Here is a 16,260-nt window from a genome sequence, read left to right as displayed (position 1 = left end):
TGGCTTCATATGCACCCACAGAAGCACTAAGTCTGTCTAGTAACCTTAATTAGGGGCACTTCAAAAATAATCCCCATCTTAACATCCATCCAACTCTGCTAAGAATGCAAACAAAAAATTTACCTAAAAACATACTTCTATATATGAAAACAGAAACAGTTTGTAAAGGGAAAGCTGAAAACCCCTTATTTCTCAATAAAAGGAAGTTTTATATGAGGTGTATTAGGCAGAAGTTTTGACATACTTGGAATGATTTAGAAAATTACAGCATGGAATGGTTTCAGGTTGAGTTGAATACAGAAGGAAGCAAATAAAAATGTACCAAAAATATTGTTTGTTTTTGGAAAAGGCAAAGAAGTAATATAAAATACTACAAACAAATATAAATTAAAATCAAGTCTTTAACATATTCAGATTTACAATTTTAAGTAAGAAAAAAATGAAAATATTGCTACTAGAAATATTGAAAGATAAATAGATATATAGCTAGGTGGATAGATAGGCAGACATGCAATGAAAAAAGGAGAACAATTTACAGGTTGGAGTGTAAACAACATATCATTTCTTTTTGATGACCTACACATACGTTGATACTAGGTTTCCAAGAAGAAAAGTAATTATTAGTTTGTAATATTTATAAAGTGATAAGAGTATAACCACCTTACTGGAATTAAAGTCTCTGCCTCTCTGTTTGATTTGAAATAACAGACAGATTACTAAGACTTTTTGCCATATGATTTCCTTATTATGAAAGTTGATAATGTTGACTTTCTTGCAGAAATTGTAAAAACTAATGAGATAATAATTCTGGTTGAGATAGATGTCCCAAAATTGCCATATTATTTACCATGAGGAGCAAAATGCTGATCCTATAAAGCAAAATCACCTTCATTCAACTAAATGGAAGACAACTGACCTGTTATCTAAAAATTTCCCCCAATTTCATACAAAGGTGAGTTTTTTATTTTTAAGAGAAATTTCCTATATATTTTATTTTCTTAAAGGATAAAGTAAATTAGAACCAAAGCACATGAAAGTTTATTATTAAATGACTAATAATCACAAGCCTTCAGCTAAGCATTCCTTATCACTAAAAGACCTTGTTACATTACTTGTAATCTCATAAGTGCCTGATTGCTCTAACACTGTTTAATACCCTACTGCCAGTGGTGATTGACAAGTAAATGATCACAGTGTCATCATTTTCTTTTGAATAAATAAACAAATAATGATAAAACAGCTAACACCTACCTACCTAACAAATAGCAAACACTCTCAAAATGATGGATATTATGCTTTCAAGACACTGTTCTGAGTAAAACATTAAATTCTAATAATGATTTACATCTGTTCTCTTATTGAATCTTTCAACAAACCTATATGGGGAGTGTTTTATTATTACCATTTTATAGAGGAGTAAAGTAAGACATAGAAAGATTACGTAACTTGACCAATGTATTAGCCAAGGTTATCCAGGGAAACGGAACCAATAGAAGAGAGAAATATATGGAGGTCTGTTATGAGGAATTGGCTCACACAATTACGGAAGCTGGTAAGTCCCAAGATCTGCTGTCCACAAGCTGGAGGCCTAGGAAATGTGGTGGTGTAATTTGGTGTAAATCCAAAGTCCTGGGAACCAGGGGAACCAATGTTGTATAAGTCCCAGTCCAAGGGCAAAAGAAGGTGCGATGAGATGTTCTAGCTCATGCACTGAAGCAGAAAAACAAGGGGCAAATTTCTCCTTCTTTCACTTTTTGTTTATTCAGGCACTCAGCAGATTGGATGATGCCCACCTACATTGGGGACGGCAATTTACTGAGTCCACTGATCCACATGCTAATCTCATTCAGAAACACCCTCACAGAAACACCCAGAAGTAATGTTTAACCTGAGTACCCCATGGTCCATCAAGTCAACACATCAAATCACTCATTACAACCAAAAGTAACTGGCTTTACAGAGCATGGGCTCTTAACCATCATGTTCAACTGTCATTGCATAGACAACATATAGCTTGATGCCTTATTAATACAATCTGTTAAATTCTAAGATTTAGCAGATGATGAATATGCATATTTGGAAACATCTATAATTCATGAACTATGTAATATTTTCAGAAATATCAGGCTCAGTTTGATATTCATTAAATATTCTCAAAATGTTATCAAATATTTTATTAAACATTCACTAACAACAACTCAAATGGTTTTTAAATCTGTAAGAGAATTGCAATGTACTAAGAGTTTAGGAAGGATTGAATAACATTTTTATGACAATATAACCTTCATAATTGAATTAAAATACTAGAAGCAAAACCATTTTTTCTAAACCATTTTTGGGTAGATTTCTGTGTAGGACACATTTGAAACATGAATGTAGAGCTTGATGTCCCTCCTCCAAACTGCCTTTTTGTGGGAGTTCCCTTTTTGTCCCCTTCTTCTGGACTCCAGGACTCTGGGGAATGAACAGTTTGAAAACTTAATCTTAGACTACACTAATCATTTTAGAATTGATAAATATTACCTTGAACATGATAAGTTGTAAATCTATTTTATAGGTAAAGCAAATAGCAATTATATAGCCATATAAGATGATACAAAAATATTTGCTTTAAAATTGCAAATATCATCTTATTATTCTGAGAAAATGAATTTGTACTGTGTTTGTTACTGACAACTTTATATACTACTTTGGTCAGTTTTCACTTACTGTAACATTTCAGTTTTTATGTGGTGGTGAGACAGGAAGGAAGAGGAGGCGGCACAACCATTAAAGGAATAACACAGCAATTAGCACCAAGATGGTGGAAAATTCAACTCCCAGTAGACCTTGAGGCCCAAGATGGCAAGAGATTCGACCTACAGTAGACCTTGAGCTTCATTATATGCTCAATGTAATATATTAACATGGTGGCATTCCCACAGGCACCATGACAGTTCTGAGGCTGATCATAAAAGGTCAAAAAGTGGGCAGTGGCCCAATTCCTGGGAATCCCGGCCCCTTCCCCAAAGTAGTTGGAATAATCTTCCCCCTTGTTAGCATATGAAACTACCAAGACCATAAAAACTAGCAACACCACACCTCACAGCCTCTGGTTCCCTTGCCTTCTGAGATGGCCCGCACTCTGTGTATGGTGTGTGTATCTATTTTCACTTTAAACTAAGCAACCAACCCCACACCTTGTGTCCTTTCTCTTGCCTTCTGAGATGGTCTATACTCTGTCTATGGAGTGTATATCTCTCTGAATAAATCTACCTTTACTCAACTATGGCTTGCTCTTAAATTCTTTCCTGTGCAAAGCCAAGGACCCTCCCTTGGTGGGGAGTGTCCCAGGGAACTTGTCTGAGACAGGACATGGCCATTGTCTTGTGCCTCATTTTTTCCTGTGTCAGTGGTTTTATTATATCTTTTCTTTTGCCCATATTTTTTTTCTTTTCTTTGTTAATATTCATGAAATAAGAATAGTGCACCCCCAAATTTTTTCCTTAACACAATTATCTGACTGGCTATGGAAAAAAAATACATTTAAGTGTTGAATTAGCTCATCTTTCCTTGCCTAGCAGTCTGGTTGGAGTGAGGCACCTCTATCGCCAAAACAACCCTACAAAAGTGTATTAAGTATCTGCTCTGTACCAGGAACTGGAGCTGTCAAGCCAATGCCTTACGATCTGTTTTTTAGCAAGTTTTAGATTGGCATAGAAGTTCTAGGTTTTGCAGCTACTTCAGAGAGTTAGAGATAAGTTAACAAGGGGTAGACCTACATGTAGTGAAGATATGAGGGAACAGAGATGCATTCCTGAATTGGGTTATAAGTGGTGAATACGGGCAGACAAGTGTTTATAGGTGGGGGAACAGAAACGAGTGGCACTTTATTATACAATTAAAATATTAAGAACATACCTATTATAATACAGCTATTAAGCAGCTACTAAGTGACCTTTTTTCTAGTAGGCACTATGAGATACCAAGTTCATACAATTCTGTTTGTGAAATGGTTTCCTTGGATACATGCAATCTTGACAACTGATTTGAATTTAAATTCATGAGCACCATCTAATGGTATTTCCCTAATAAATCTACTTTCCTAATCTCTATCCAGTTACTAGGTTCTTTATAATCCAGTGCTTATGGAAACTGTCACCTAAATTTCTGCATGGCAACCTAATTATAGGAAACAGCCCAGCCTTGTAGTCAGACAATGTGATCTCAAACTTGGCTTCCCCATTTCTTAGCTCTGTGACCTCAAGTAAGTTAAATAACCCTTATCTCAAAAAATACAGCAAATAATATGTACCCCATCTGGTTGCTATCAGAATTAATAGGAGTACACACATAGTGAACCCAAAAAGTGTCAGAGAGAAAAAGCGTCCAGGACAGGAGACAGTATTCAAGAATTCTACTAACTTGGTAAAAATCAGTAAAGCCTACCTAAATATTTCAACATGGAATTCAAGGTGTACTGATGGAGATTTTATATATTTTGAAATAAATATTTTCTTGGAGCAGAGGTCCAAGAAATAAAAGCTGTGAGAAAAATCCAGAGGAAGATGCAGGGCAGTTAGAAAGCAGTCAGCTTTCTATTTTGGGATCTGCGAGAGATGGACATTACAGTCTCTTGCACATTGTGCTTTTCACTGAAGAAATTCTTAGCATAAAAATTGTCAGGATTAAGGCGGCTATAGTGCTTCCCTTAGGTTGTTCTTGGGCAGAACTGTTTTGAGTGGACTCGGAGGCCCCAAATTCTAAGAAGATTAAGCCAGTGGAAATAGGCCTGATAGGGCACTGGTTATCTCTTTGTATCCAGTGTGACAAGCCTTATTCACAGTAATGCAATTTCTGATGACGTTTATTTTTTCCAGTTTTACTTTAAATTGATTTAGGTAACAAGGTGATAATTCCGGGCATGAGCTGAGAGATTTTCATATCCAGCAAGAAAAAATGTAAAAGCTTAGCCACAGCTGATGTTCGGCTTGGGCATTTAGGGAAAATCTTGACACATTACTTCTGAGGATGACTTCCCCCCCAAAACAGCCAGCATCTGTGTGATCAAATTTGAATGCAAGCGACTGTAACATTTAGAAAGGTCCTTTAACACCAGCTTCTCCCGGGATAGAAACTGTTTGAAATCAAGAGAAATCGTGATTTTCCTCACCTTCACTAAGTCTTCCTCAAGAGAAAGGGCATTGTTTAACTCTTTATTTCTGCTGTTGTTTCTGCTCAAAGGTCTGACTGCCTGCCGTCTTCCTAATAAACAAAGGGGAATTATATTGACCTATTCATTTTCAAAGAGACTTAAAAAGGCATTAAAAAATCAATTCTCATAGTGTCCAATTTGAGTCTCTCAGTCACTCTTTTTCCTGAGAAAAACCTGAAAGCAATATTCACGTGAAACATATTCACTCAAAATGCAGACAGCAGTGCTTTACCCACTGATATTTACCAGGTTAGTAGGATTCTTCAATACTCTTTCGCATGCTGGGTGCTTTTCATTACTATCCTTCTTCTCCATTTCCCTTTTTTGTTTCAATGTTTTAAATTTTATAATGGTTTAGACTTACTTTTATATGTGGTATCTTAAATTCTTTGGATAAAAGCTAATTCAAAACCTCATCAAAAAATTAAAATGCTTACAGAGGTAGTCACAGAGGCAAAGGAATAACTTGCTCATATATTATCGTTTCTTTTAATCAATGTTTTCCTTTCAATGATCATGACATTTTTTGACAGTCAAGGTCTGTCATTGTAAGCACCTAAGAGTAAAGTCTTTATTGTTAAATTTTATTTCTCTTTGATGTGCAATGCATTATGTGAGGAAAACAATGGCTTTTCTTTTTCATTACCTTTCTAGTTTAGAATATAGACCATTCACCTCAAGGCAACTGTATGATGAAAGATAGTTAATCGCTTATTAAAGACTCATTTCAAATTCTAATTCCTCTATGTTTCAACAAAAATACATCATATTCTTAAATTTCCTCACTTATTACTTAGTATGAAATCTTAAACAAGGAAATAATTGTACAAAGAAATTGTATCATTAGCTCATTTTAAATTGCAATTTTATTTTGGAAGCTACTGATAATTTAAACAGCAAATGGCCTCATCTGCTTACCTAGCTGTATCTCATTTTTCTAAAATTTATTTTTCCACTTTATATTTTTATTTTACCAAAACAAGACCCCTAAGAAGCCATCAAACTTTGTACTACAATTCTTATCTGTAAAGAGAGAAATTATATTCATAAAAGCATGAATAATTTTACTGTTATAACATATGTGAAGAGTGACTACTGTATTATTGAAAGAACCAATTACATATCACTGACTTCCTTCTAGCTACAATTTACCTTTCAAAAAGTGATGACTTATTGTCTTCTAGAAATAGAAAAGGAGAAATGCCAAAAGATAGTGCTAGAGTATGTCATCTTTTCATTTCTAATAACAAATAAATTGGAGTTAAAAGTGATTTTTTTCATCATGACATAACATTAGAAAGTCTGGCAATGTTGGATTAAATTCATCTTAAATACAATTAGAAAGAAAATGTAAATGGAAGGAAATTGTTCAGGTTAACACCCAAGGTTGAGGTTAAGTAGTAATGTAGAAAAACAATTGAGCATCAAGAGAGGAAAACTCCAGTTGGGATCAATGGGCCTGATTCTGCTTAACAGACATGTGTACCTTTGTAAAATTATTTAATCCCTATGAGCCTCTAGTTTCCCCATCTGTAAACCTCTATCAGAGTTGTTTTGGGATAAATACATTTTTTTTAAGTAAAAATAAAAGCCTTGAAAATTATAACACCTAAAGGAATTAAAATGACTAATTTATTTATACCATGATAATGTTTTCCTTTTACCTGTGTATTTTTATAAGTAAAATTGAAATTTTAATACTGTAGTTAAGTTAACAGGTACAATTTTCTCAGAACAATTGACTAGCTCATATCATTATGTTGCTTTATCTGCTGCCTTTCTGGAATTTTCCTTTACAAAATTTAATTCCATTACAGCTCTCTAATATTGCTACTCTATTATCATAATCTTCATTAGCACATAATTGCCCTTCCTTCTCCATACTTCTTTTTGCTGGAGACTAATGTAAAATTGCAGTTCATTAATTATGCCATTATAAAACATTCTTGTTAATTTGATTACTTCATGCATTTATCTTTGAACTTCCCCTTTCCTGATTTTTTTCCCTGCTCTAGTTATGTTTATTTCTTATTGCATTCATCTTTTTATGGTATAATTTTTTATACAGCTGAAAGCAATTTATTTTTAAAAGACCTGGATATATCTGTACCTGAATGGATCATAAAAATCTTATATGCTATAGTTTTTTAGATCAGGAATAATCACATTAAATAGCATTCATAACATTCCAAAGGGGATTTAGGACTGAGTCAAAAGGAAGATTTCAGGATATGACATGTACCCAAAATTCAGATTGGAACTGAAACAGTATGTTGACAAAACAGCAGAGAGAAAAATCATAAAGAGGGGGGAAAAATCCAACAATCAATAAATTGCCTATTCAGAGCCGTGAAGATTTTACAGTTAGAATATTAGCCAGATAGCTTCCTTTCAACCAGACTGTTGCTGTTGTTGCTGTTTTTGTATGGTCTTTGGATTTGGCACTACTTTCATACATAAACTTAAAAGGAAGCGAAAGCCCCGCCCAGAGAATTAATGAACTTAGAAATAATCAGACAAATTATAGTCTTTACAAAACACTTTAAGTTATTTTACAGATATTAACTGCTTTGTTTTGCCAAAAAAAAAAAAAAAAACCCAACAAAATGTTTTCTGAAGACTTCTGGTTGATTGTTTGTTTTAGGGCTGTTTCCCCATACTTAGCCATGGTGGTATCTTGACTTTCCAGGATTCCCAGTAGATGAAAGGCTAGGGCATGCATTGATACCTCTTCTCCTTGACACTTTCATGAGTTTCTTGGTAAATGTCCACTCCCAAACTTTCTGCCCTTCCTACCAACCCCTTGCCAATGGCCCTACCAGATATCTCTAGGTTTGGGGGGCAACTTTGAAGGTTTTAAGACAAATATTTGCTTGCTTTCCACACCCACTTATTTTTTCCCTTGCTCTATTTTACAGGTAACATAGTTTTTTTTTTTTTTCTGAAAATCTAATAAAAGTCAAATATGTCTACCACTGTAAATCTTGTGAAATGACTTGGTTTTAAATGAATTATGGCAGCTAGTTCTTTAATGTAAGCCTGAACTAAACATTCTCATTGGGTAGCCATTTTATGATTTATGTTTATATCTTTATCTAGGAAGTATCTTCCCAGATCCCCAAAATCCTTGAAAAAGACTGTTATCATAGATGCCTTTTCTACTATATTTTACCATCAAAACTAGGCTTTTATTAGGGTCTTTTCTGACCAGCCTTTAGGAAAGGAAATCACAGTTCATTCCACTTATTTTTTGAATCAGCTTCTGAAGTATATGGTAATAGGAAGGAAAGTGTTTTGTTATTATTATAAATAATCACCAACATTTACATAACATTGTATAGTTTTGGATGTGCTGGAACATGAATTACCTCATTAAATGAGACATGAGGAAATTCTCAGTTAATAATGTCAGCTCCTGAATGAGATGGTTTACTTTTCCCTTCTCATCACCAGACTTGAGGAGCGTGTCTACTAGGTTCACGTTCATTATCTGTGAGGATTCCAAAGGCAGCTGCAATGGACTATTGAAGTGAAGAAGAATGACATACTGTCAAGCTGTGTGATTAGAAAACAGAATGTGATTTTGGCAACATGAGAAATTACAGGACAGCGATAGATACAATGAACCAAGAAGGCAGAAAAACAACTAAACTTTATAAAGCAAGTAAAAAGCATTAAAGCATTAGAATAATAAATTGAGGTGTTAATAACCTTTCCGAATTTACTTGGTGTGAAACATATCTTGAAAATATTTTCATAGATAGATATAAAGATTTGACTGGAGCTGCTTATGGAAAGACACATAATTAAAGAAATCACTCATCCAATATCAGCTAAAATTAATTTGACAATTCCTATAATATAAAACCTATAGTTATATATCTTCCCTCAATTCCCCAATTTGAAATATTTATCTCAACATACAATTAAAAATTGTTATTCCAATACTAATAACTGAAAAGGTAAACCTCTATGTAACTGGAAAACATGACAGCTTCCTTGAATCCTTTTATACCATCCACAGTCTTCCAACCCTTCAACCTCCCAACCCCAATTATCAAAGCATGTAAGATGGAGATTTTGGAATTCTTTAGAGAAATTCTTAGAACATACAAAAAGTCACTGAATTTAAGGATAGAAACCAAAGAGAATTAATTTATAAGAAAAATGAAGGATTTGTTGTTCATGTTTTGTTTGTTTTGGTTTGGTTCAGATTGGTTTGGGGGGAGGGGTACTCTGAGTGAGGCAGAGAAGAAAGAGAAGGAACACTGAAGAAAAGAGGAGGGAAAAGAATAGAAGATTGAGCCAGAAGAGAGAACAATGGAAGGAGAACCAGAACAACAGCAGAAGAGTCAATAAGAAAGACAAACAGAATGGTGGGAGGCTAAAGCATGAATTTTGGAAATAATAGAAATTTTAAGAAATGATATTTAATATTCAGTTTAGTTTGTATTGCAGTAATGCACATTTTCAAGCCCCAGAATTTTAGCTATCTGTTATACACACAAAAGTTTCCTGGGAGCATAACTGTGGTGTACTTGTGTGTGTGCATGTTTGAGTGTGTAAAGTAAAATAAAAAAAGGGGGAGTATAGTTAGAAGTGGATAGATATGTGTACTTTAAATGATCAATTTAGAATATTAGTAAAAATAGGGAGAACACCAAAAGAAAAACTGAAAAAGTAACAAAGTTGAACATGACATAATTGAATGTTTTTCTGGTGCTGGTCCCCTATGGAAAAAGCTAGCATTCAATTTTAAGTTTTGATTCATAAGGGAAAACCAGATGCCATCGTAGTGTAACCCTGCCCATTAAACACTAGATAGATTGGCATATAAGCCAGTTTTAAAATATGTAGAATGCTCACCCACCTCACCAGAATGTCCCTGCCTTCCCAGGGCCAGAGGGAGTGACTGTGTTCATGTGTGTGGTGTCTGTTTTAGGTTGAGGCAGGTGGGGCTGGATAAACTCTCATGGCTCTGTTGGAACCAAATTTCACATTCAGTGATTTAGTTCAGTGTCCTTATTCATCCAGACGTACAATCTAGTTCTTTTCTCCCACATTCTTGAATACCATGGGGCACTAATAAAAAATGGTAAATTCTATCTGGGTAGTCTTTAAATTCTAATTACAACTGCATGTTGACAGAAAGGCCTGAAAAAGCTAAAAAGATCATTCTTTAATGACAAAACAAGCTTCACGTTGACAGCTGGAAGTAGAGGGAGAATAGAGAAATTACTAAGATGAAAACTAATTAGTTTATCTGTAATTCCAACCCCACTGATAGTCAAATATTTTTTATTCTTGCCTACATGAATTACCACAAGATTTCTATCTGGAAAAAAAACATTATGTACCTATTATAACCTTTTTGTTCCATGAGTGCTTCTGGGAATAATTATCTTTGAATTACCTTGACTTTAGGTTTAAAAACAAACAAACAAACGCAAACCCATGGGTGTTCTCTTGACTGTTATTTAGTTCTATCTGTATTCTGTATTGGGTGGAGTTTTGTTGTAGAGAGCACACTCCTTGCTAACTGGTTTAAACATAAAGAGGTTTACTCCTGGCTATGAAATGGTTTGCAGAATTTGGGGGAATGCTACAGAAACTGATTTAAGGCTGAACATTGAGGTACAAGTCCTAAAGTCAAACAACATCCAGGAAAGGGTCCTGATGCTGTACAGTGTGTTGGAACTGAACAGCTCAAGAGTCTTCTGATCTGGAAATGATAGGAACGTGTGGAGTCAGGAAGCTGACTCATAAATTAGGAAACTATTACAATTTCTGGCTTCAGAACATACCACTATTACTATACTATGAGTGAATAAAATGGATATTTCCTGCTTAGTTCCTCTTCAGAGATATCTTTCTTCCAATTCCAGGTCAAGAGGATCCAACCATTGGTGGAAATTAAATCATACAGGGGAATGTCAGGGAGTCTGGTAAGTGTGGCCTTTACTTTCCAGCCTCTGTACACTTAAAAGTGGAAGGAATATGTTTCTGAGTGAGTTGGTTCTTGGTACCAGCCACATATTCTTCTTGGTTGCAGCCTCAGGGAGTTAGTATAGTAACATATACTATTAATTAAAATATTTAGAATAAACTGGACTTATGAATAAAACATGAGAATAAAATTTGAAAATCCTTACAAATATTAGGGAAGAATAGCATGTAATCTCGAGTAACATAGATTTATAGTTCTCAATTAGTTTCATACATCCTCTACAGGGACATTTGGAAATGACTGGGGAATGCTATGGGCATCTGGTGGACAGAACCAGAAGTAGCACACTGGACATTTAATAAAATATGATGCAATGGAGAATTACCCTACTTTAAATACCAATAGCCTCCTTTTTCAGAAATATTGACACAAGTTATCTCCAAATAATTTTAATAACCTACATCATCATCAGAAAAATTTGCTGGCTTGAATAGCATTTTTTTTTCTACTCTCTTATGGAAGGGCACATACCCAGATGAATGTTTCCTATGTATGGCAATAGGTGAAAAAAGAAGCATGAATAAAAGGGATTAATATTTTATAACAAAAGAAACCATTTGATTTTAGTAAATAGTGGTCCTCAAAGAATGTTCAGCTAACCAGAAGCACTAGCATCACCTGGGTACTTGTTATAGAAATAAAAATCTCTGCCCCAAACCTACTAAGTTAGAAACTCTGGGTTTGGGGTGCAGCAATCTGTGTGTTAACAAGCCCTCCAAGTGGTTTTTGATATGCTTTAAACTTTCAGACAACTGCTGGAATAAAAGCATCAAGGAGTGAATGCTGTAAGAGTTTGGTGTATGTAGAGAATCTGAGTTTTCATATGTGATGAGTGTGTTAAATGGAAAGAAATATTTTATATTAAATTGGCCTGCATTGGATTGGGTCTCTCTAATAGCAATTCTCCCCAAGCGTGATATCCAAGAAGATATGGAAGAGAATAGATTTAAGGAACGAGACACACTGAGGAATTACACCAGAGAAATCCAGAAGCAGAGTGTATTAGTTTTTTATGAATGCTATAAAAAATAACCACAAACTTAAGGTCACAGCTTAATTATCTCACACTTTCTGTTAATCAACAGTCTCACAGGGGCCTTATTTATGTAAAATCAAGATAGCCACCAGGGCAGCATTTCTTACTTGCGGCCCTGCAGAAGAGTCTGTTTCCCAGCTCATTCATGTTATTGGCCAAAATCAGTTCCTTGAGGCTGCAGGACCGAGATCTCCATTTTCATACTAGCTGTCAGCAGCAGGCCCCCCTTTGCTTCTAGAGGCCTCTATCTAGTTCATGCATAAAGCCACCCATATCAAACCTTTCTCATACTTGGAGTCTTCGATTTCCCCTGTGCTCTTCATATTCTGCCTCCCTCTTCCACCATATCTATCTGACTCCAGCCAGAGAGCATTCTCTGCTTTTAAGGGATCATGTGGTTAGATTGGCCTCGCCTGGATAATGCAGGTTACTCTCCTTATTTTAAGACCTGTAGCCTCAAAGTCATCTTCAAAGTCCCCTTTTCCATGTAACATAACGTCTGCACAGGTCCCAGGGATTAGGGCAGGGACATCTTGGAGAACCATGATTCAGCCTGCCATGTGGGGAAATTGATTCATTCATGCCTTCAGCTATAGCATTAACTGGGCCAGGTTCTAGAGTACAAAAAAATGAATGCTGTATTTCTCTCTGTCAAGGATTTTACAGTCTGGAGTATGTAGAGGCAGATAAGGGAATCAGAGAGAGAGAGCTTATTAATGAGACAATTCACTTGTAATAGTGATTCCTAGATATACTATACTCTTTGTGTTAATGAAGATTAAATAATAAGAATCTCAGGCAGCGGAATTTCAATGGCAGGTAGTTCCATTTAGAAAATCTGTCCACTTATCAGGGTCTCAGTTAGGGCACTTGGTAGCAGCTAAGTCTCCAGACTTGGTGAGGAGCAGGAAAAGAGTGACTCTCAATCATTCAACCTAAATAGAGTCCAGTCTCTCAAAGGGACTGAGGCGTCATAAGTGAAACTAGTGAGAACTTAAAAATGGAGACCAAAGTGGAAACACAGTAGTACAACTCAACCATATAGCAGTAGAAAGGAGAAGGACCCTGGGGCTTGGGGGAACCACGCACAAACACAGGAACTTCCCTCAGTGGTTCCGGGTGTTGTGTCTAAATTGGTACTAAAGGGACCTGAGAAAACAACTCAGAACAGTGGTCATCACTGGGTGTGTTTAGAAGCAGCAAAAGCTTGTGTGCAAACTTGAACGAGGGGGCCATGGCTGACACAGCTGACCTGGTGGTCCTTGGGGCCTTCTATGGGCAAGGGAGCAAAGGTGGCATGATGTCCATCTTCCTCATGGGCTGCTATGACCCGAGCAGCCAGAAGTGGTGCACAGTCACCAAGTGTGCAGGAGGCCATGACGACGCGACACTTGCCCGGCTGCAGAAGGAACTGGACATGGTGAAGATCAGCAAGGATCCCAGCAAGATACCCAGCTGGCTGAAAATCAATAAGATCTACTACCCTGATTTCATCGTCCCAGACCCAAAGAAAGCTGCCGTGTGGGAGATCACAGGGGCTGAATTCTCCAAATCTGAGGCTCACACAGCCGACGGGATCTCCATCCGATTCCCTCGCTGCACCCGAATCCGTGATGATAAGGACTGGAAGTCTGCCACTAACCTCCCCCAACTCAAGGAACTGTACCAGCTGTCCAAGGAGCAGGCGGCCTTCACCCTAGTGGCCGGAGATGAGGGGAGCTCCACCACAGGGGGCAGCAGCGGAGAGAACGAGGGCACCTCGGGGCCAGCTGTCTCTCACAAGGCTCCGAGGGCCTCCCCCAAGCGGCCCTCGGCCAGTGCCAAGAAGGCAGGAGAGAAGCTGAGTGGCTCCGACGGTAGAGGCGGCACCAAGCTGGCTGCAAAGCCTTCCCCTGTGAAAGTGGGAGAGAAGCGGAAGGCCCCCGATGAGACCCCGTGCCAAGCAAAGGTGCTGCTGGACATCTTCACTGGGGTGCGGCTCTACCTGCCGCCTTCCACTCCAGACTTCAGTCGTCTGAGACGCTACTTTGTGGCATTCGATGGGAACCTGGTGCAGGAATTTGACATGGCCTCAGCCACACATGTGCTGGGTAGCAGGGACAAGAACCCCGAGGCCCAGCAGGTCTCCCCGGAGTGGATTTGGGCATGTATCCGGAAACGGAGACTGGTAGCCCCCTGCTAGGACTGCTGCCTCCCCCTCCCTCACGCCGTACCCTACCCCACCACGCTACTGCTGGACCGGGCACCGGCTGGGCAGGCAGACATAGGACAGCAGGAGGTGGGGACAGTCTTCCTTCTCCAAGCTGTGCAGCTTCCAAAACCCACCAACCGTGCATGGTCTCTTCCCAGCGAGAGTTAGTTGCTGTGGTTCTAGAGCAGAGAAGGACTGATCCTGGAGATTGTGTCAGGAGGCCATGAACTCACAGAACTTGACTGTCCTTCACTACTTTCTGTGTCTGTGTGGATTTGGCCATACTCTGTCAAACCAGAAGCTTTCCTCTGTATTTTAGATAAAAGATGTAAAGATGAGTAAAACAATACTCCAGGTGGTAACAGCAGCTGAGAATTTAGGGTTTGGAATATAGAAGCTGTTTTTGGAAACAGACTCATGTCACATGGGTCAATAGTAATTTATTGAAATCAGCTTTTAAGATGATTGTGGGCTTGATATATTGGATATATTATATTAACTTATTTTCTTTCTTTCCTTTCTTCCTTTCCATTGTAATATGGATTGTATTAGTTTTTTTTTTAACAATAATCCATTAGAGAGAAAATTATGAGGAGAGTGGGAATCTTGAAATGTTTTCAATTTTCAGTGACTAGAACAGAGGGTGATATTAGTACGTGCCAAGCCCAGATACCTTACTTTTTGCCCTACTCAGCACATTTTGCTTCCTAAATAGAGGACATACATTCTCCCCTAGAAATGGGCATTTTGTTTGACAACAAAGAAAAATTAAATAATTTCCAAAAGATGATCTTTTTCAGTTAGAAAATAACAGCTAGAGTATCACTGTGTAAGTCTTAGTTTCCTAATCTCAACTCTCTCATTAAAGTGAGAAAACCAAGGGAAGAGATAAAAGATGTATCCTACTTATATAGGCAAATCTTTCTACTGATGTAAAATGAGAGAGAGGAGAAAAACCAAAGCAGGTCTTTCGGGAAAGCCTCTAACTCAGGAAACATTTAGCACCCCGGAAGCTTCTGAGAAGTAAAGATAAAAGAGAGGAGTTGATACGGGAGACCAAATAGTTACGTGTGTGAAAAGGAATTGCCTTTGAGATGTTTAAAAGTCACATTTCTAAGAGTTTTGAGACTTCTTTTTTTCTAATGAATAAGCTTGACTTTTAAACAGCCATTGGCACACACACACACACACACACACACACACTCATACACATACACACACGTATATGTTGATTATTGCTTCTATTTCAAATTTGTATTAGAAATCCCAATAGAGAACAATGTAACCTGTCTCAGGTAACAGCAAGTCAATCCTTAGCAGGGCTTTATCCAACTCTGGGGCTGATGCCCTGGTTTCCACTGACCTTTGGGGATCACTAGCACTTCCAGTTGTGCCAGGGTGGCGTGGCCCATGCATTACGTGAGGCTAGTGATAATGCTATATTTGATTGTACATGTTCACATTATGGTTTTATTGTCAATTGGATTCTGAATCTTTATGATAATATTTGGAGGGCACAAGACCACGGATAATGAGGACAGAGGGTTATGCCTGGATTTTAGGCTCACTCCAGATGTGACTCACCTTCCATAAATTAGTTACCCTCCCCTTGATTCAGCAAGAACTGCAATCTATGGTGGCCTGTGGCAAAGCTAACTGCAGGTGGTATCCACATGAGACGTAGTATCCATATAACTTACTGTGTTTTCCTGTGAATCTCATGTGAATTAACTTTTACCTCATAAATCCCCGAGGAGAGAAATTGCTAAAATTTGTTATAAAACACTTGCGTTAAAAAGCATATATTGCTATGGAAATGCTAACTAATGATA

General features: G+C 37.4%; 1 protein-coding gene across 1 annotated transcript; it reads left to right on the top strand.

The window, feature by feature from the left end:
• Positions 1–13,460: 13,460 nt before the first annotated feature.
• LOC116157863 (DNA ligase 3-like) lies at positions 13,461–14,600 on the top strand. The gene has a single exon (XM_064484861.1). The coding sequence runs from the start codon at positions 13,472–13,474 to the stop codon at positions 14,417–14,419; it is 948 nt and encodes a 315-aa protein (XP_064340931.1). The 5' UTR covers positions 13,461–13,471; the 3' UTR covers positions 14,420–14,600.
• Positions 14,601–16,260: the final 1,660 nt, after the last annotated feature.

This window comes from Camelus dromedarius, chromosome 1, assembly GCF_036321535.1.
Source record: "Camelus dromedarius isolate mCamDro1 chromosome 1, mCamDro1.pat, whole genome shotgun sequence".
Lineage (NCBI taxonomy): Eukaryota > Metazoa > Chordata > Mammalia > Artiodactyla > Camelidae > Camelus > Camelus dromedarius.
This window is presented reverse-complemented; position numbering and strand designations above follow the sequence as displayed.